Source organism: Chrysochloris asiatica, unplaced genomic scaffold, assembly GCF_000296735.1.
Source record: "Chrysochloris asiatica unplaced genomic scaffold, ChrAsi1.0 scaffold00076, whole genome shotgun sequence".
Taxonomy (NCBI): Eukaryota; Metazoa; Chordata; class Mammalia; order Afrosoricida; family Chrysochloridae; genus Chrysochloris; species Chrysochloris asiatica.
In genome coordinates, this window is record NW_006408594.1 from 3,671,822 (window position 1) to 3,693,482 (window position 21,661).

The following is a 21,661-nucleotide window of genomic DNA, read 5'->3' on the forward strand; positions in this document are numbered from 1 at the left end:
TCGTAACCACTACGCTACCAGAGCTCCTTGCTACCAGAGATAGAAAGGATAAAATTCAAGGGAATGGAAAGATAAGAAGGAAGAGAAAGAATAAACAAACAAAAACACTGAAACAGCAAAAGGCAAAAAACAAGCCCCCAAACAAAAGAAAAAACAGTGCAGCTGTTGGACCCAGTTGCAAGCCACAGCGCTCAAGAGGTGGGTGTGGGAGGGGTGTGACTGAATGGAGTTAGTCCTGGTTCTGAATGGAGTTCCTATTGTCCTTGGTGAGATCTGTGCCCGCTGCTCTTGATCTGGAAGTCATTCTTGGAGGCCCTGGACGGAGCTGGTTTCAGTCTGTTAGGACCACAGGGCAACTAGGCACAAGGGGACTGGTTAAATGTTGGTCTGGTGGCTCTGCAGGTTCTGTAGGTTGGGAACCCACCTGAATCCAGGCTCTAAAGGGGCACAGCCAGCTCCTGCCCCACACGGACATGGCTCCCAACCACATGTCTCCAAACTCCCAGAGAGCAGAGTCTGAGCTGGGGGTGCGTGAGGGTGGAAGCTGGGGGAAAAGAAGGAATCACGCCTTTCCCATTTCCTGTGTGAATCTGCTTGGCCAGGCCTCCTCCTGTTACCAAAGCTGCTCACAAGACCATGGCACTGCATCTAGCTGGCAGTTCACCAGCCAGTCTCCCTCTGTTGCCCTCCCTGCTCAGCTTCTCCCAGCAAACAATCAATCCAATTCTCTAACCCTTCTTCTGAAGTTCAGGGTTCCAGGATTTGCATCTGTGTCTGCTTCATTGGGTCTCTAACATCTTTGTTGTAGCGGGTCCATGCAGTCCGCCATCTTACAGGAAATTCACCTATTTCTAGCTTTTAAAGGAAGCGCTGTACTATTCTTCATAGTGGTTGGACCATTTTATGTTCTTCCCAGCAGTGTATAAGAGTTCCAGTCTCCCCACAACCTCACAGTATTTGTTATTTTCTACTTTGTTTATTAGTGCTATTATTGTTGGGGTGAGATGACAGCTCACAGTAGTCTTGATTTGCATCTCTCTAATAGCTAATGAGGAATCTGTAAATGGACCAAGAGGTAGTTGTTCAAACAGAACATGGGAATACTGAATAGTTTACAATCAAGAAAGGTGTGCAACAGGGTTGTATTCTTTTACCATACTTATTCAACCTGTATGCTGAACAAATAATCTGACAAGCTGGGTGGGTTATATGAAGACAAACATGGCATCAGGATTGGAGGAAGACTCATTAACAACCTACGATATGCAGGTGATACAACCTTGCTTGCTGAAAGTGAAGAGGACTTAAAATATTTACTGATGAAGATCAAAGAGCACAGCCTTTGGTATGGATTGCATCTCAATGTAAAGAAAACAAAAATCCTCACCACTGGACCAATAAACAACATTCTTGTCATCAGAGAAAAGATTGAAGTTGTCAAGGACTTCATTCTTCTTGGATCAACTGTCAACGCTCATGGAAGCAGCAGTCAAGAAATCAAAGGACGTATTGCATTATGCAAAATCGTCTGCATGAGACCTTTTTAACGTGTTGAAGAGCAAAGATGTCAGTGTTAAAATGTCAGTTTGAGGACTAAGGTTCACCTGACCCAAGCCATGGTATTTTCAATAACCTCATATGCATGCAAAAGCTGGACAGTGAATAAGAAAGGCCGTAGAAGATTTGATGCATTTGAGTTACGGTGTTGGAGGAGAATATTGAAAATGCCATGAGCTGCCAAAAGAACAAACAGATCTGTGTTGGAAGAAGTGCAGCCAGAGCGCTCACTGGAGGCCAGGATGGCCAAACTTCATCTCTCATACTTAGGACATATTGTTAGGAGGGACCAGTCGTGGGAGAAGGATATCATGTTTGGTAAGGTGGAGGGTCAGAGAAAAAGAGGAAGACCCCCCCAGCGAGATGGATTGGTAAAGTGGCAGCATCAATGGGCTCCAGCGTGGCAATAATGGTGAAGTTGGCCCAGGATTGGGCAGTGTTTCGTTCTGTTGTGCACAGGGTCACTATGAGTAGGTACCAACTCGATGGCACCTAACAACAACAACTAGCTAATGATCATGAGCATTTTTCATGTGTTTTCTAACCATTTGCTGAAGTATCTGTTCATATCCTTTGCCCCTTTTTATAATTGGATTATTTGTCTCTCTGCTGTTGAGGTATTGAAGTTTACAATAATTTTTAGAGATTAGACCATTGTCAGATATGTCATAGCCTAAAAAAATTTTCCAGTCTCTAACTTCTTTTTTTTTTGCTCTTTTGGAGAAGTCTTTTTTGATGAACCTAAGGATTTAATTTGTAGAAGGTCCCGTTTATCTAGTTCATCTTCTGCTGTCTGTGCAATTTCAGTTAGGTTTAGTTGTTGATTTATATCATATATAATAGGCCCTAGCATTGTCCCTATTTTTTTCTTCAATGCTCTTTATAATTTAGATTTTATGTTTAAGTCTTTGAACCATTTAGAGTTATTTTTGTGTATATGGTGTGAGGTATGGGTCCTGTTTTATTTTTCTACGAATTGGCATCTAGTTTTATCAGCACCATTTGTTAATGAGCTTGCCCCTTCCCCATTTAGTGTACTTGTACTTTTGCCCTTTGTCAAAGATCAACTGTGGCTAGATGGATAGATTTATGTCTGGATTCTTAATTCTGTTCTGGTGGTCTATGTGTCTGCCATTGTACCAGTACCAGGCTGTTTTGACCATTATAGCTGTATATCTAGTACGTTATGAGATCAGGTGGTATGAGGCCTCCGATTCTGTTGTTCTTTTACGCTTTGCCTGTCCAGTGCCTCTTTCCTTTCCATATAAAGTTGGTGATTGGTTTTCCATCTCATTAAAGAATGCTGAGGTGACCTTGGGTTGGTTGCTTCTTGATTTTCCTTATCCTCTTCATTGCCGCCCCCTCTAGACTGTCTTAGGTAAGGAAGACCCCTACAAACTTGTGGTCTATAACCCAGATACATACTCTGTCTCACTGGTCTACCTTATTCTCCTGCACCCTGGTTGTCAGCACCCTCCACCACCTCTCCCTACTCAGGCAGGTTAGAATACTGTGGTCACTGCCCATAGAGCCTCCACAGGTAGTAAGGTGGGAACGGTCACTTGCAGCAGGGTCAGCACTGTTGGACCTGGCCTTCCGGAGCACTGTCTGATCCTTCCTTCTTTTCCTCACTCTCACTATTCTGGTAATTTTGCTGGTAATTGTGTGGAGGACCCCTACGACATGGGTTAACCCTATGATGATTACAGTTGCTGTGGTGTTTCTGCCTGGCTTTGCTGTCCGGTTCATGCTAGTTTCATAGAATGAATCCAGAAATATCTCTCTGTTTTCTACACTCTGAAATTGTTTCAGAAGTACTGGTGTGAGCTCATCTCTGAATGTTTGGTAGAATTCTTCATTTGGGCCAGGACCTTTTTTTTTCTTGAGAATTTTTTTTTTTTATTAACTCTTTATTCTCTTCTTTTGTTATAACTTAGCTTTTCTACCTTAGTTTATGTTAGCTTCCATAGGTAAATTAGAGGACATGTATCCGTTTCAAGTTTTCAAATTTGCTGGAGTATAATTTTTTATAGTACTCTGGTATGACTCATTATATTTCAGCTGGTTCTTTTTATTGTTGTTGTTGTTGTCTTAAAAATAATACATTATTGTGTTTTAGATGAAGCTTAAACAGCAAATTAGGTTCCTGTCTAACAATTATTTATACAAATTGTTCCGTGGCATTAGTTACAATTTTCACAGCATGCCAGCTTTCTCATTATTTCCATTCTGTGTGGTTTGTTTCCGTAGATCTAGCCTTCTCCTCTTTGCTCTTAGTTAAATGTTGACAGTTGGCTCTCATAAAGTTGATTATTTAAGGGAGTACATTGTTATGTTGTTAAGTGCCATGGAGTCAGTTGCAACTCATAGTGACCCTGTATAGGGCTCCCAAAGAATTACTGGTGGGTTTAAACTGCTGGCCCTTTAGTTAGCAGTCCAGTGCTTATCCTACAGTACCACACCAGGACTCTAGAAAGCATATTACTTGTGCTTACATTGTTTATTTTATAAGCCAATCTATTATTTGGCTGAAAGGTGACTTCAGAAATAGCTTCAGGTCTAAGTTCAAAGGGTATTTTAGGATGGTTGTCTCAAGGGTTTATTGTTTTTTCTCTATTATGTTCTCTATTGCATTTATTTCTGCTTGAATCCTTACTTTTTCCTTTTTTCTGTGGGCTTCTTTTGCGGCTCTCTAATTTTGTTTGGATTTGGGCCCTTTCTATTTTGCTGGTGTGCGCTTTTGTTGTTAGAATCCGTGAGCGCTGCTTTGACTGTGTCTCAATGGTTCTGGTATGTTATGTGTTCATTTTCATTTGGTTCTACCATTTGTCAAATTTCATCTTTGATTTATTATATTATTACGCTGTGGTTTCTAAGCAAGGTGTTATTCAGTTTCCATGTATTTGGGGGGTTTTATTTTTTTCCCTTATTCTTCCTAATACTGATTTCTACTTTTATAGTATTGTGATCAGAGAAAATGCTCCGTATTGCTTCCATGTTTGGGATCCTATTAAGGCTTGCTTTGTGATTCAAAATGTGGTCTCTTCTGGAAAATGATCCGTGTTCATTGGGAAAGAATGTAGAATTTGCTGTTGTTAGGGTGCTCTGTGTAGATCTGAGACCAAGTTGGTCCATTGTGGTATTCTGATCTGTGTCTTTGCTTTCTTTTATTCTGCCCTTTGCCAAAACATGTGTCAAAGTCTCCGATTATTGCTGTAAGGTTGTCTACTTCTCTTATCAGTACTGTTCATTGTATTTTGCAGCTTTGTCATTCATACATATTTATCATGCTTGTGTCTTCTGAGTAGATTGAGCCTTTAAACATTACATAATTTCCTTTTTTATGTTTTATGGTGGTTTTTGCTTTAAGGTCTATGTTGTAAGACATTATTATCACCATTCCTGCTCCTTTTTGATTGTTTGCTTGCTATAGTTTTCTCCATTCTCTGAGTATCCATTTATGTCTTTGTGTCTCAGGTATGGCTCTTGTAGACAGCATACTTATCGGTCATTGTTTTGTTTTTCTGTTTGTCTTTGCCCATTCCGCCACTCTGTCTCTTTACTGTTAACTTTGTGCCATTTACGTTCAATGTGATTATTGATAGGTATTGGTAGGTATGAGTTTACTGCTGTCATTGTGTGTGTGTGTGTTGTGTTGATGGTTTCTTTGTTCTAAATTATTTTTTGTGCTGAGTTCCTTTAGTTTGTGGATTTTAATTACTTTCATTGTTGTTTTGTAAAATTGATTTTACATTTACTGAGTCTATGTTTTTCTTCTTTATTTGGATGAATATGTTAGTTAACTTTCCTTGTGGTTACCTAAATTTACCTTTATCTTCCCAAGTTTAAAGCAATCTTTTCTTTCTTGTTGCCTTGACTTCCTCTCAGTATAAAAGTTTGATAACTACATTTCTTCCCCCACCCCTTTTTTGACATTGTCATTGTTTGCCGATCGACATCTCTGACTCTCTGTTTTCAGTCTTTTAGCTTTTGTTTTTGAGAATTCTTTATCTGGACTGATATTTGACTGATGCTGTCCTGTGTCCTAATCTAAGATTGTTCTCTGGTGCAGTTGTTTCTCTCTCGGTCCTCAAGAACCCCTTTTAATATTTTTGCTAAGGTTGGTCTGTTTTTTACAAAGCCCCTCAATTTCTGTTTATCTGGAAATATCCTAATTTTGCTATCATATTTGAGAGACAATTTTGCTGGATATTTATCCTTGATTGGCAATTTGTGTCTTTCAAGTCTGATATATGTCATCTCATTGCCTTTTCTGTTTTTAAAAAAATTATGACGTGGGTGAAAGTATAAAGAGCAAATTGGTTTTCCATTCAGTAATTTAAATACGTGTTGTCATGTGACATTGATTGCAACTCCCATGCCTTCTTGCCCGCATGGTCTCGGCCAAGTAATCAGACCTGTCTCTTTAGTTCCCCACTGGGTGACTTTTCTTCATCCATCATTGCCTTTGATGCTCAGGGTTCCAAAGTTGTCTTCTATTTCTGATTCACTCTGACCATGCCACCCACCATCTTGGACCCCCCTGCTGTGGAATAATTGAGTAGGTTCAAACCACCAACCTTTCAGTTAGCATCCAAGCATTTAACCATTGTGCCACCAGGGTTCCTTAACATACTTATAGCAGCCATATTGTCTGCAGGACCTTGTCTTACTAACACTTTATCCTCAGTGCCCAGGGCCTGGACACAGTAAATGTTCAATATACATTTGCTGGAGGGATGATAAAAGGCTAGAAAGGCAGACAGGGGTCAGATCAAAACAGCAGACTGGGCTGCTCCAAGCTGGGCTTTAGAACAACTGAGAGGGAGAGTCCACCACTAGATATGAGGTGACGTGTCTGGCTGGCTGCCGGGAAAAGCACCAGGAGCTGTAGCTGGGGTGATGGCCAGCCAGGTGGGGGACAGGTATGTTACCACCCACCCCACCCCATGACCAAGCATGTTTCAGGAACCCTCCTGTAGAGATGAAAAACACTCACATGAAGGCTCAGTGAACAAGGATGTTTATTTATTGCAGCATTGTTGGAAGTAATAAACAAAACAGGCAAAAAAAAAACCCCAAAAAACCCTGGGAACCACCAAAATTTCTGAGCCTAGGAGATCAACCGAATAAATAATTACCCATTTGAAAGACTAATAGACAGCTATAAAAAATAGGTTATGTATAAATGGGTTGATCTGGAAAGATGTCATAAGGTGTCTCCATAAAGTCTGTTATTGAATATAATACAGTATGATCCAGTGTTTGAAACAGGTCATATAATGTACTTCTTTGCACATTTTGTATAAGGATTGAGAAATACAGACAGAGGCTACCCAATTGTTAACCACTGCCCCCCATAGCAGCAAGGCTACAGGGGAGCAGAGGAGACCCCCCCAGTACTGTGAGGTCTGTTTTTCATTGGTGGGTCCCTCACCCCAAAATTGCCTTCCCCAGGAGGAAACTCGCTGCCTTTGCAATGCAGCCCAACATTCAGCCAGAGGGTATCCCCACCCAAGCAGACAGCCCCAGTCATCTGCCTGCCTCCCATCCTGGCCACCAGGACCCACCTCCGGCCAGCCAATGTGTGCCAAGCCAATGGGGCCTACAGTCGGGAACAGTTCAAGCCTCAAGCTACCAGTGAGTAAGGACAGAGGCCAGCCTCTCCTATCTTCCTCACTGGCTAGAGGGGAGAAGGCGGGCTACAGGGGAGCAGGAATCTACAGAGTAAATCCCCAGACTTTTTACACAAATGTTTTGAGACTTGGCACATTGGCTTGGCGTGTCTAGGGCCCAGGTGAGATCTCTTCCCAGACCTCCCTGATGTCCTTTAGCTGTCAGGTTCCTCAAATCCTGAGCTCCTTTGCACCCCCACATTCCCCTTTCCCAGTTAGCATGGTTTAACTTTTGGCCCAAGCCCCCCTCACATCTGTCTGCAGCAGCCCGAGACACAGAACTCCACTCCAGGCATGGCTGCAGCCCTAGATACCTGGGTGATCTTAGCATCACTCTGCACAGAAACCATGTGGGGAATTCTTCTGTCCTTCCCACTCCTTCCTGCCTCCCTTGACTCAACAAGCTCAGCAGCCCCAGGGCAGGTGTTTGGTCCACAGAAGCCCTCCCACCCCAGGTGCTCTGGCATTAGCATGCCCAGTTGGGGTCACAGACCATGAGTGGGGCTCATTCATACCCTAACGTGGCCATCTCTGGGCCCAACAGGAGATCTGGAGAAGGAGAAGCGAAGACTCCAAAATATCTTTGCCACCGGGAAGGAGCCGGAAGAGCGCAAACGAAAGGCCCCTCCTGTGTGTCAGCACAAGCCAGTCCCTGAGCCAGATAGGTTTGAAGAACGTAAGTCACTGGTGGTCCGGACATGCCAGGGGAGGAAGGCTATGTGGAGGTCCTGAGGGCCACAATTTGGCTACAGAGCCTCTCCAGTCCCGAGAGAGGCCTCTACTATCCCCATACCTTGCCCCTCCCACCATCACTCCGGGTCACAGGGGACTGTGGGTCCTTCTCTGTCCAGTGGTACAGGAAATCCAAGACAGGAAAGAGTTCCTGGCCGCTATGGAGGCCCTGGGCCAGGGCAGACAGTATCGGGGATTCATCCTTGCTGAAATCTCCCAGGTAGGAGAGAGACCACCAGGGCCATGGGAAGGGGTTGCACCCACCACGAGTGGGAGGCAAGGGGGTGTGTGGAAATAGGGGTCAGCAGTGACCCTGGGTTTCAGCGGTTAGACTGTAGCCTTCCATCTGCCGTGACTTCTGCAGGCCCAACCCCTAGTTCCTGGCTCTCTGATACCCTTTGCAGAAACTACGAGAAATGGAAGATATTGACCACAAGAGGAGTGAGGAACTCAGAAAGGCTCTTGCCACTGCCTAATCCATCTCCAGAGACAGGCACAGGGTCGCCTGGCCTGGATCACCAGAGCCCACCTTTTGGCTGAACAGGGTCATCCCTGAGTCAGTCCCCAAAACCGGCCTCCAGCCATGTCAGATGGTAACAGGGCTGCTCACACCTAGGGTATCCAGGCCTATCTAGCACCCTGTATGATGGGTCACACCTCAGAGAATGAGCTGACTCTCCTCAGATGTTGCCCAGGGATGCTGCGTCAGCTGCTGGAGCTTCTGAAACACGGGCACATACAGTTAGTATTTTCTAGAAAGCCAAGCCAGCGTCTCCCCATCTTGACGTGAGTCTAAGGGCATCCAAACAGACCCTCTCCCAGCCCCACATCTCTGTGTGTGCTGCACACCAAGTTTCCAGGACTTTGGAATACACCATTCCTTCTTCCCTGTCTAAGACCTGCTTAGTTGACTTACAGCCACAGGTAAATGTTTAACTACAAGGATTACACGGCCAATAAAACGCACTGAACGAGGTCATTCCACACACCTTCTATTTCCAGAGGGCTAAGGCGTTATTTGTTCAGGGAATTAGTTTTTCAAACACAGATGTTTCTGGCAACCTGTTTGCATCATTAAGTGGAAATGGAACCAATGGCTCAAGATCCCCACGTGAGAATTCAGGCTCACCAAGATACCATGACCAAGAGCCTACTCAGGATCAAACCTTAGCTTCCTGGCTCCCCTCTGAACCGAGAAGTCAAGGTGTCAGACTGAGCCCATGGCTTCTGACACTCACATTCGCCAGTTCTCTGTCATCCTCTGGTCCTTGGAAGGCCTTGGAGTTGGGACCCTAGCTCCAGGTCAACAGGCACATTGGAAGGAGACCACCAGGGTCTACAGAGGGGCAAGAGCTACCTCTTCCTACAAAGAAGGGAGTCCTGTCCTGAGGCAGGCAGTGAGGTGGACGGCCCCAACATGGCCCCTGCTCTTCCTAGGCAATCAGGGCCAAGCTACAAGGCATGGCCAAGGCAGGGAAGAAAGCAGACCTGGCCCAGGAAAAAAGCACCATGTGGTGGCCCAGGGCGCTGGCTGTCTCCATTTATTATTGGTGAGGGAAATCCTCATGTGTTAATACAGTGCAGTCTTTTCCCATAGGCGTAATGAGGGAAAAGGACTCTAGAGGTGGTCCAGAGACAGCTCAGGACATCAATGCTTCCACCAAGGGCTGCTGGGCAGGGGCCTTGGGGGAAAGGTGGTTGTCCCATCAGCTACTCCTCTCCAGCGGCCATCCCAGACAGGGCAAGAGCTGAACAGAGGAGGGTGAGGAGAGGGGAGAACTGACAACAGAGGAAAGTGAGCAGAAAACAGAACCCACAACAGAGGAGGGTGAGAAGACAAACCAATGATGGCCACATCCTGGGAGGTCCCCCATGCTGGACTGGGAGTGGTGGAGAGCAATTAGGGGCCAGACTGCACTGTTGCAGACCCAGGATTAGCACCTACTCAAAACACACCCTTCCTCGGCTGATGACCCGGGAACTGTAACCGGCCAACCATCCTCTCCGAGGCCCTCCCTCATGGCTGTAGCGTTAGGGGAAATGAGGGTCCCCCCCGCTCCCCGACCCAGCATGGACATCACGGCCCTGCATCCCAGGCAGTGAGGCTTTCAGCAGACAGGGGGGATGGCACAAACATCTCCTAGAACTCTGAGGAGAGAGGGACCCGTCTGTCTGTCAGTCAGTCAGACTCATTCATGTGGGAGGACCCAGCATAGATCCTCCTAACTAGAGTTCCGGAGGGACCAGACACTGAGACTCAGGCTGGGGTCCCTCTGTCCTGCACTGGGCGGGGCCACAGAGACCCAGCACAACAAGGGGCTAGGGTTGGGCAGAAAAAAGCAACCAGTGCACCCAAGCCCTGCTCGTCGCGCTGCAAGAGGGCAGACCTAGGCTAGACGGTGACCATGGGAGCAGACCTCAGGGCTGGGGGCGTGCCTTCCAGTGCTGACTTTTGACAGCTAAGAATCCCATGTAGATATGGGACGGGGACTGAGGGGCCCTCCATCTCAGTGGGGGCTGGGCAAGACCAAGGTGGGCAGCCGCCTGCTGTCCTTCCCTGGACCTTGCTTGTTCTTTGGGTCAGTCACAGCATCTGGAGTCCTTAGAACGGGACCGGGCCCAGCCGAGCTGCCTGGGGCTCAGGGAAGAGAGAAGCCCTTTCTTTGATCCAGGCCAGTCCATGGACCCTGAGAGGGACAGGCATCACCCAGAGGCTCCCCCGTGGAATTTTCTCTTCTCTTGACTGCTCCCATCAGGGGGGAGCCAGGAGGGTGGCTGGTCCCTGCTGTTAGCTCTTGTCCCCAGGGGACTTGCTCTTGTTCTCACGCTTGTTCCCCAGAAGTTTCAGCACCTTCATGGTCTTGAACTTCCCCTTCTTCCTGCCCTCGGGCTCAGCCTCCTTCTGGAACTCTGAAGAAAAGAAAGGGGACACTTCAGAGGAGCAGCAATGAAAAATAAAAACACAGGCAAGCCGGAGGACACATCCATGGGAGGGTGAGTGCCACACTGCCCACTGAGAAGCCCTAGTCAGTCATTCACCTTTGGAGGTCCCTGTGTCTCCATGGATAGAATGGGGCCCTGACAAGGCTCAGGGACAAACCGAACTGGGAACTCTGGCTCAGGCATGCAGGACGTGAGCCGTACGAGACCATGGCAATACAGCAGCTCCCGTCACAGCTGCAGGAGACCTCAGAGCACCTGTGCAGGCCTCTGATTTTGTAGACGGAAAAACTGTGACCCTCTGAAACGGATGAACACCAGCTGAGCTCAGGGACTCGGCACACAGCCAAGGGGGCTCCACCATCATCACCATTTGGCAGGTCCATAGATGCAGAGCTGGGGACTGGAATCAGACAGTCTGACTCCAGGGTCCACCCAGACTTAAGGGCCAGATCACAAAGGGCATCACTGGGGGAGCCAAGGTGAAAAGTCAGGAGGGCTCCCGAGGCACCTGCTCACGTAGGCTTCCCTCGCAGCTTAAGGGCCGCGGCAGATCTCATGGGCAGTTCATGGCTTAAGGCAAGCCCCACACCAACCACAGTCCTCCTGTGGGTGTCTAGCAAGCTATGGCCACCCTCAGAGCCCAGCCATAGCTGAAGGCCCCATGGCCTGTCTCCCCACTCTCCTCATCCCTGGCATACTCATCCTAGAGCGCCCACTCCAACCATCTGCTCAACTTGTCTCCTTGGCCTCTACCCCCAGGCTGAACATACATGGGGGTTCAGGTGGGCCAGAGCCCCTAGCACCAGCCTCATCCCCAGAAGGGGGTCTTATTTTCTTCCTTTTAAAAAGTAATTTATTTTTTGTTGCTAAGAATATGCACAGCAAAAATGTACACCATGTCAGTAGTTTCTAGGGGTACATTCGATAACATTTTTTTCTATCTGCTCTTCCAAGGCATTGCTGTTAATTTGATCCCATAGCCAAAAAACCCACAAATTCACTGCCATGAGTTCATTCCGCCTCACAGAGCTGCTTCCAGGGTTTCTGAGGCTGTAAATCTTGACAGAAGGAAGCAGATGCCTCAATCTTGCCCACACACATGGTGGGTTCAAATTGCGACCTTTTGGTTAGCAGTCCAGCATGTAACCTACTGTAACACTATATATTGTTGTTGTAAGTGCCATCGAGTTGGTTCCAACTCATAGTGACCCTGCATAGGGCTTCCAAGGGGCAGCTAGTGGGTTTGAACCACTGATCTGTGGCTATCGGTCCAGTGCTAATCCTACAGCGCCACACCCAAAGTCCGTAAAACCATAAAGATCGATCTTAAAAGGGCATACTGCTCAGGGCAGGCCTTCTTTGCTAGACTCAACAGCACACAACAACAAAAAGTTACACTGAACTATAGTTTGGCTTGAAGAAGCTGTCAGAGCATGTTTTCTGGTTTAAGGTTTAAGACAATCTCCGGGCAACAGTTTCAAGGGTTCGGCCAGCCTCCACGCCTCCAGAGTTTACCTTTCTTTTTAATCATGGCTTCCAGCATCTTGTCTTCCTCTTCCTCCCTGGAATGAGAAAGGGAAGCTGAGCCACCCACAGGAGGGAGGAAGTGAGAGTCTCCAAGTCCTCTCCAGACTCCTGCTCTGCCCAGACTCTAACAAGGCTGCACAGGGAATGCTGGGGCATGGAGCTCCCCCCCACTCCCCAGGGAGCACCCCTCAGCCATGTCACCTCTGCCGGTCCTCATCTAGGCAGTTAATGATGGCGTTGCGCTGCTCAATGAGGGTCACAAGTTCCTGCATCAGTACCTTCTCCCGGCCGCGGTCCTCCTCCGTCCAGTCCTTTTCTGCCAGGGATAAAAGCGAGTAGGGGGAGGTGAGTGGGGGACCACACCCCTCAAGTCTGGTGACGGCTGAGTAGTGCACACAGAGAGAAGCGTCCCAGGCCCCTGGTGGGAAGGTCACAAGTTCTTAAGAAAATAAAAGTCACTATGTAAGACAGCAAGGACAGTTGGTTGATGAGTTGATGAGGCATGGAGGGGATTGTAACCATGGCAATGAAACGATATACGATAGGATGAATGTAAAACTAATGTTCTCCCATGTAAACGATCACACAATTCACAAGAAAACATTAAAAAAAAAAAAAAAAAGACACCAAGGACACCATGCTGTGTATCCAAACCATCTCTCAAGAGGGATGCTGAGGTTCAGCGCGGCACAGTTCTGAAAGCAGAGGCCAGAATGCAACTGAGGATCCTCCTGTGTTCAGCTGCAGGTCCCACAAATGTAGGGTGGGGGCAGGACTTGAGAGCCACCAAAGGTGGGCAGGCCAGTAAACCCAGGCTTCTTCTTGTTGTTAAATGCCCATACTGGCCCTGTATAGAGTTTTCAAGGAGTGGCTACTGAGCTTGAACTGCCAACCTTGCAAGGTGGGAACTATCAGGGAGTCCTAGGGCCCCCATCAGGAGAAGCGGCATGATCCAAGAAACACTGGGACATTCATCCATGGTCATGCAGGAGGCCCAAGTGCCCAAAAGAGACCACAGGGGTCACCAGGGACAGAGAACCCAGCCACGCTCCTTCATGTCACACAGCTGCTGTGCACAGCCTCCTCTCCTCTCAAGACCCCAAGGTCTCCCCACAGGACCATCCTCAGAACATCCTCCTGCAGGATCCTAGGGACTGGGGCCCACTCTTGACCCGCCCTCCAGAACATCGTCCACCAAGGCCTTTCTGTCCCCAAACGCCACTTCCCTGCATGACCCCTGGCTGAACAAAGGAACAGATGGCCCAAAAGAGTTCTGGGGGTAAGAGCAGGGGCTTTAGAATCACCTACCAAATTCATCTCTCACCCTACCATTTTCCAAGCCTAAGACCTGATGACGCTGTTCACTCTGATACACATGGGGGGAAACTGAGGCTCAGGAAGGTTAAGTCACACCACTGGCCAAGTGGGAGCTAGTATTCGAACCCAAGCTAATAGGGCCTGCCTTGCCCTCCAAGAATGACATCTGTATAGTGCTGCCTCCCCACAAAGGGCCACAAGCTGGCTGGGATACACAGATTGTTCCTGTTCCAGCCACAAGGTGTCACTACAGCTCCCACAGACAGCCTCCCAGAGATTTGGGAGTGACTCAGAAGCTGGGACATCTCTGTGGCTTCTCCAGGGGACACTCCTGCCATCATCAGCCTCCTACATCGGCCAGCCAATGAGAGGCAGGACCACCAGCTCAGCATCAGCAGGGGAGAGCCCGGCTCGGAGACCCTGAGAGACGCCAACTCCAGCACCAGTGGGGAGTTGGCCAAGCCTTCTCACCCTCCAGCTCCTCCTCGGTGATATGGGAACTCCAGTTTCCACCACCTTGGGTTGGCAGGAGGCTGAAACAAGCCTTGTGGAGGCACCATGCCCGGGCCACAGGAAGTGGTCAGGAACTGGCCACCACTCGGTTAACTTAGCTGCATGGTAGCTGACAGTCCCTCAGGAGGTGGGGTGTCTCTCCACGTCCACCATCTATCAATCCTCCACCTGAGGGCCCCCGGCAATCTACCAGGACCATCAGACTCCATAACAAGTCTACCCCACTGCCCTTCCTGTCTCTCAACCCGTGAGGTCCTGTCCTGCTCTGACCTGCTGGCTTGAGCCCAGTGCCACCACGGACAGGCATCTGATGCCAGCCTCTCACCTGGGCCACCCTGGAGCCCCCTCACCAGGCTCTTCTGCCGGGACCTGAGGAAACATCTCATGCTCCAGGAGAGGTGTACGTAAGCCGAGCACCCCAAATGGGTCACTGCCCCACACCATGGACACCCATGCTCCCACTGCCCAAGCTGCTGCCCTGCCTGTGTACCACCTGTTACAATCCCTCCCCAGCCACGTGCATCCCTGTGATGGTTCTGAGCACCCACGCCCCAGACCCACTCTTCCATGTCACTCAGCCCAGATGCATGGCGGCTGGACTCACCCGGCTTGTTGAGAAGGCACCGGAGTTCATACTCCACATCAGCCTGACGTTGCTCCAGGTTTTGCTGCTTGAAGCTAGAAGTGGGGGTAGATGGGAACGTGAGCAATACTGCCTGGCCCACCCCGCCCTGCCAGTGGTGAGGAAGAAGGGGAAAAGGTTCATTTGTTCTGGCTCCGTGGGGGACTCACACATAGATCAACTCAGACTCCCGCCGTACCAACAAGTGCTTCTCATGAATAAGCTTGAACCAGTCCACCAGCATGTCGTCCTCACGGCCCTCTGCAAACCAGATGCCCAGTGAGGCCTTCCCAGCCTGCTCCAGGACAAGGGACCCCATGCCCTTCAGGAATGCCACCCCACCAGGCCCTAGAAATGGGTCCTCGTACCATTCACCCCACCACGCAGCTTTTCCTCCAGCAAGACACCACGGTGTTCCAGGGCATCCAGCTGGCGCTCAATGGTGTCCATCTCTCCATGGATGTCTTCCTCGGGGATGTACTGGTCAGCCTGGACCTGCACCACAGCACCCCGGTCACCTGGAGGACAGCGGACGCCTCCCTCCCTTTGCTCGGCGTACTTTGCTGCTGAGAGCTCCGCCCCTTTGTCCAGCCATCACAAGTGTGGACAGCATGACAAGATGTGGGGAAGGCTGACCCCAAACACTGGCGGAGGGAGGCAGAGTTTCCTGTCCCCTTATGGAAACTCCTCCCCCTTCTCCATCACTCCAGAAAGGGCAGTGTAGAGTGACAGAGCAAGCCTGCTCCAGCGGTAAGCTGAAAAACCCGCTTCTCTTTAAGTAGAGGCATAGACAGCACAGAAACCTGTGGTACCTGAACTATGATTACGAACAAATGGTATGCACCTCCGCTGCCCTTGGATGAAATGCCTGGTCTACTCCAGACCCCTGGCAGCAAGTTAAAGTCTCCAGTTGGACACCCAAGACCTTCTCTGAGACATCAGAGGGTGGACAGCCCATCCCCTCCCCTCACAAAGCCTCAGGCTGGGGGCTCCTGGCTGGTACCTTGCGCTTGATAAGCGGGAAGCCATGTCCCGGGGCTGGTGGTCTTGCTGGCTTGGATCCTTTGGTGGCCTTCCTTGTGGTTGGGGAGGCGGCAGGTGAAGCCTTCCGGTTAAAAGGATTCTCCTTGCAGGAAGACTAAAGGTGGGCAGCCATGACAGAGGATGAACCTTAGGAGGGAGCAGTGAGAACCCCAACAGCCCATTCCTAACCTAGAGTGAGGGATGCAAGCCTGGACCTAGGGCCTTAGAGGCTGGCCTCTGGGAAGGGGTCCAGGCAGAGAGGACCTGCCGGCACATAGTCTCCAATGCACTCGGTTCTTCAGCACCACACACTTCACCTGCCCGTTCAGGGAGTCTTTCAGGTGGAGGGTTGCTTTACTGTGAAGCAGGGAAGGTGCCAGAGCCCAAGCACAACCCAGTGAACCCCTCCCTGCCTACCGTCTGCTCCCACTGCCTCTCAGACTAATCTTGGAGTTAGGGTGGGGAGTGGGAAGAAGCCCCCTTTGGGCCTTGCTCCCTCCACATACACACACTGGAGGGACATGGCAGAATCAGAACCTTGAGGGTTTTTCCCTGTTGCTTGGCGCACCTCCTACATCAAACCACACCGCTCACAAGCCTGCAGTACAGAAACGAGCAGAATTCACCACAGTGGGGGCACTAGGTGCTGCTCAGCCCCTCACTCTCCCTGCAGCCCGAGCCTGGAGCGGGGGATCCTATTCAAGGTCACACGGCAGGGGTGGCAGAGGTGGGATTATTAGCTCACAGTGGCCTTGTCCAGGAGTCAGGGAACCCATCAGGTGCCTGGAACTCAGTGGGGACTGGGCCAACAGCACCAGAGCACAAGAACAATGCCAACCACCCCTCACCCTGCCCCATGAGCTCTCCCACCACCCTCTGAGAAGATGTAGGTGAGCCTTGGGGCACACCCAGGGTGGCTGAGAGTGGGCAAAAGTGGACAGTCAGCCCAGGTGGTACCGAGGGAGAGAAAGAGAGAGGTCCCACTGTGAACTCTGTCCCCACCCTTAGTGGCCCACAGCTGACAAACAAGTACACAAACAGCCCCCAAGGGTCACCTGGAAAAAGTCTCAGTCCCACCTCAATTCCACAGCAAATTAGCAAGGGTCGGGAGAGGCCTGGTGTAGGAGTCCCGGAGGGCAGAGGGCTGGGTCTGTTCTCCGTTTTAAAGACCACCTCCCAACCCTGCTCAAACAGCCCACACAGCTCTGTAAAGGTCCTCCTACCTGTCAGGGGTGGACACTGGCCACCAGCACCTCCTCCTGGAGCCCAGGGCCAGCCCAGGCACACAGGAGCTACTCACTAAATGCTACTGACCCATTTTACAGGAGGGCAGACTGAGGTCTCAAGAGAAGAAACATGACCTAGAGAAAGGAGCCAGCAGCTCCCCTTTTCTGCCCTAGAGAGCCCTACAGGAAACCTTAGTTACACCTAGCAGACAGAGCCCCTGGGGGACACAGACTGGATCTTACTGCAGCTCTGCTGAGGGTCCGGCATAGTGGGACGGAAAGCTGACAGTGGTTGGGAGTGCACAGTGGAAAGGCAGGTATGCAAGTATCTGAATACATGAACAGAGGGACCGTGGACCACTGGAGAGACCAGGTGGGTGGACAGGTGCGCAGGTGAATAGAAGGAGGGAGAGGTGGATTTGTGCTTTATCAGGGGTGGAAGGGACACTCACCTTTACCTGGAGTTGGGGAGATGTATTTCCAGGAGATGCGGGGCTTCTGTCTCCAACCAGCAGGAGAGGGGTGGGGGCAGCACCACTGCAGGGCTTGGCCTCTTGGGCCCCTGGACTGCCCCTCGCATTGGTGCTAAGACCAGGGCTGGCTTGAGGCGTCTGGTCTGAGCGGGACTGCACCAGCTCCCCCGAGGACGACAGGGAAGAGTCGGCAGAGATGCTGGCAGATGTGCCCGGTGTACCAGGGGCGTGGACCACAGGCTCCGACGAGCTCTTAGGCACAGGTGGTGGTTCCAGAAGCTCCCCGCCAGAGGTCTGGTTGAAGCCCTCGGACGACAGGCTCTCTACGCTGAGGGCGGGCGATGGGGTGGACGAGGGGGGCTCCGAGTGTGAGAGGCGAGAGGTGTGGAGTGCTATGTGAATAAGAAAGTGAGCAACACATGAACAGGGCAGCATGTTATGTGGTCCCAGAAAATCAACCACCTCCATGTCCAAGTGGGGAGACCAAGGCTGACAGAGTAGCAAATGCCCAACATGACCAAGGGCATCACAAAGTGGTTTCTCCAACAACCACTTCTGTATCCAGATGGGGAAACCAAGGCCAATGCATGATAGGAATGCTGTCAAGTACCACTGAGTCGGTTCCTACTCATCGTCGTCGTGATGTGCCGTGGAGTCGGTTCCGACTCATAGCGACCCTGTAAAGGATTTCCTTACAGTTCAAACTGACCTTGCAGTCCAGTGCATTACCCTACAGTGCCACATCAGTGGTCCAGTGCATTACCCTACAGTGCCACATCAGTGGTCTAGTGCATTACCCTGCAGTGCCACATCAGTCGTCTAGTGCATTACCCTGCAGTGCCACATCAGGACTCCATTGCAGGACAGAGAAGATCAAAGTATCCTAGCTTATGTGAGTGGCCATCATGGTCTCTCCCCACGCAGAGGAGAAAAGAATGAAGAAAACTGAAGACATATGGAACAGTCCAATGGACCCATGGATCACCTGAGCATCTGCCTACATGACCCTGTGACCAGAAGACTCAACGGTGCCCAGCTAACACTACCAACTGCTCGGAAGGAGATCACATTAGGAAATCCTGGATAGAGTGGGAGAAAAAGGTGGGGGTGGGGGTGGGGCGAACTCAAAATAATTTTTAAAAGACCAGGCTTATAGAGACTGGTGGATTCCCAGAGAATCTGTCTCTTTTAGTCACCTTTCAGTTCGGGCACTGAACTCAGCCCCCAAGGCTCCATTTTCTGCCAAACAATAGACAGGTCTACAAAAGGAACATCACCACTAGACGTCACACCCACCTGAGAATAACTAACCATCTGAGCTCCAAAGGACAACACTGACCCAAGGACAAAATTCAGAGGGGTTAGGAAAGGAGGAGAATTGGAAACAGGAAACACGGGGAAGGGGCAGGAAAGGAGGAAGAATGGAAACAGGAAACCAAGGAAGGAAATAGAATAAGTGATGGTCTATAGTGGGAACTGCAATCAATGAGATAAAATGTGTATGAATTGTTCAATGAAATTTGATTTGCTCTATACATCGCAATTCATAATAAAAAGTTAAAATTAAAATGAAAAGTTCTTTGCTTATCTACCAAGCCCTTCCACAGCCAAGAAAGAAAGGACCAAGGTCAGAACAAGGTCAGTGTCCCAGTTTTTCCAGCACGCCTGACGTTCCGCCTGGTAACACACTGCACATTTAGAGTTCTGGGACTCCTCACTAGCACGTCCACGCCTACAGCTCCGCCACGTCCAAGCCTTACCCAGAGCACAGCCAAATTTAGACATTGCAGCTGCCATGTGAGGGCAACCAGAGAGTAGTGAGGCTGGCTTCCCTCTGCCTCTGACCCTCGAAGTGACCGCTCCGGGTCAGGCACTCTACACATCACTTCAATCCTCACAACACACTCCAAGAGATGGCGTTTTTTTCCAAAAGAGGCAGCAGACGGAGAGCAGAGATGGGAGGAGCCCCAGAAAGACCTGTATCAGACTCCAGAGCCCAGCCTGTCCACTGCACCCCGCACCGGCCCACCCCTCCAGACACAACCAGGCCTTGCAGCTGGGCACCTGCCTCTGGTCATGGCTAACGTGCTCTCGGTCCCACTTCCTTGAGGGAGCTATAGGGGGGCGGGTAGGTCCTACTGAGGTCTCAGTGTAAAACAAGTGGCAACCACCCCCGCTACCCCACCCCCCTGTGCTGACCCCTAGGACACTCACCAAGTGGGGAAGCGCTGGGCACTCGGGGGGCAGGGCGCTTCTTTGTCTTGGGGCTGCTGGTCGGGGTGATGCCGTACCAGGGGTGCAGGGACTTGGGGGTGGACTCCCGGTGGGCTGGGGCAGAGCCGGTGGCCAGGCTGGATGCAGCCAGGGACCCCTCCTCCTCCACATCCTCTTCAAAGGGGTTGTAGGGCTTGGGCTCCAGGCTCTGTGGGACCACCTCCTCAATGCCATTCTCCACACCCCTGTGGCTGGGCGGCTCGGGACTGCTGCTCGGGGGCAGGGGGGCTGGCTTCTTCTTTGGCTCTGCCTGCACCAGTGCGATCCATGGGGGATCCTTCCTAGGGACCGGTGTCCTAAAGGATTCAGGAAGAAACAGAAGTGAATGGCCAGGGCTCTTTCTGAACACTTCTGAGTCTATTTCAATGGGCACCTCCTCTTTGCAGTGTTCCCTTTCCTGTCTCCCCAGAACCTAGCAAGGCCAGTCTCAGCCATTCTTATCCCACTTGGGCTGCATGGAGGTAAATTTCCAAGTCGCACAGCCATGACTACCAGTTTCAAGAGCAGGCTGACCAGGCGGGTACCATTTACAAGCTGTGTGAGATTGGGGAGTTACCTGGCTTCACTGTCTTATCAGTTTCCCCATCCATTCAATGGGGCAATAATCACACTCACCCCGTGTTGTAAGGACTCCCTGAGATCACATACAGCACCTGGCATAACGCCTGGCACACAGTAAGTGCTCAATAAATGTCATCTCCCGCTACAGCTGTGGTAAGTACAGATCCCAAAGAGCACATGCCCACAGCGGTCCTCCCTGGGTAGCAGGGTCCCAGGGTTAGAGGGGCTAAGAGGCCCAAACAGCTGAGCTTTTCTGGGTCTTTCTCTCCTCCACTGGCAGATCTCAGGGTTAACTGTCAGGGAGGCCCAGGTCTCCCAGAGACAAGGAGACTCCAAGGCTCAGAGGCGTGAAGTATGTACCTAGGCCTCTCTACCAGCTCTGCTGCCCACAGGTGCAGAGGCAGCGGGCAGAGGTAAGGTAGTGGCTGTGGGAATTGCAGGGTGAGCCTCAGGGAGCATGCTGGGGGGTCCCACAATGCCCACCACCAGGGTCTGTAAGCGTACCTGTCTGATAGTTTGGGCGTCCCTCGAGGCTTTGGGACGGGTGGCTCATGTAGCCTTCCTAGATGGGAAAGGAGTGTGAGATAGGCCTTCATGGGCAGCCGGATGCTGGAGAGCAGAGCTGGGCAGCCGGAGAGCCAGCAGAGTGGGCCTCTCCATCGAATGCCCTTCAGTCTTATCATGGCAACCTCCTGCACGCCCTGGTACCTCCCCCAGCACTGGAGGAGAGGAGATAAGCACAAAGGTGACCAGAATAGAGAACAGTCAAGGTCAGGGCCAGGCCAATGGGCAGCCCCCACCGTGAGGAAGATATAGTGTCTCAATTCAGCTCACTTCACCTCGACTCCTAGATGTGTTCTCCAAAACCTGCTTTCCTGCATTTAAAGGGCATCTACCTTTGACTGCCACCACACACCTGTCAGTTTGTCATACTGTGATGGCTTATGAGTTGCTATGATTCTGAAAGCTATGCCACTGGTATTTTAAATACCAGCAGGGTCACCCATGCGGACAGGTTTCAGATGAGCTTCCAGACGAAGATAGACTAGGAAGAAGGAGTGACAAACCACTTCCGAATATTTAGTCACTGAACACCTTATGAACAGCAGAGAAATACTGTCGGATACAATGCCAGAAAATGAGCCCCTCAGGTTGGAAGGCACTCAAAATGCAACTGGGGAAGAGCTGCCTCCCCAAAGTAGAGTTGACCGTGATGAC

The 21,661-nt window shown here is 50.4% G+C and overlaps 2 protein-coding genes across 2 annotated transcripts in view; one reads left to right on the forward strand and one right to left on the reverse strand.

Annotated features, from left to right (window-relative positions):
- The window catches only part of LOC102830362 (chromosome unknown open reading frame, human C22orf23), a 21,730-nt gene extending 13,290 nt beyond the window's left edge, over positions 1-8,440 (forward strand). Inside the window, exons 3-6 of the mRNA XM_006865270.1 lie at positions 7,015-7,197; positions 7,777-7,908; positions 8,084-8,184; positions 8,369-8,440. Of these exons, the coding sequence (XP_006865332.1) occupies positions 7,015-7,197; positions 7,777-7,908; positions 8,084-8,184; positions 8,369-8,440 (488 nt within the window). The remainder of the gene's footprint in view (positions 1-7,014; positions 7,198-7,776; positions 7,909-8,083; positions 8,185-8,368) is intronic.
- Positions 8,441-10,752: 2,312 nt separating this feature from the next.
- MICALL1 (MICAL-like 1) overlaps positions 10,753-21,661 on the reverse strand; it is a 37,145-nt gene continuing 26,236 nt past the window's right edge. Inside the window, exons 7-16 of the mRNA XM_006865197.1 lie at positions 20,948-21,005; positions 19,823-20,178; positions 17,588-18,000; positions 15,890-16,024; positions 15,255-15,381; positions 15,057-15,147; positions 14,869-14,942; positions 12,636-12,750; positions 12,423-12,469; positions 10,753-10,874 (exon numbers count right to left, since the gene is read on the reverse strand). Coding sequence (XP_006865259.1) covers positions 10,753-10,874; positions 12,423-12,469; positions 12,636-12,750; positions 14,869-14,942; positions 15,057-15,147; positions 15,255-15,381; positions 15,890-16,024; positions 17,588-18,000; positions 19,823-20,178; positions 20,948-21,005 — 1,538 coding nt within the window. The remainder of the gene's footprint in view (positions 10,875-12,422; positions 12,470-12,635; positions 12,751-14,868; positions 14,943-15,056; positions 15,148-15,254; positions 15,382-15,889; positions 16,025-17,587; positions 18,001-19,822; positions 20,179-20,947; positions 21,006-21,661) is intronic.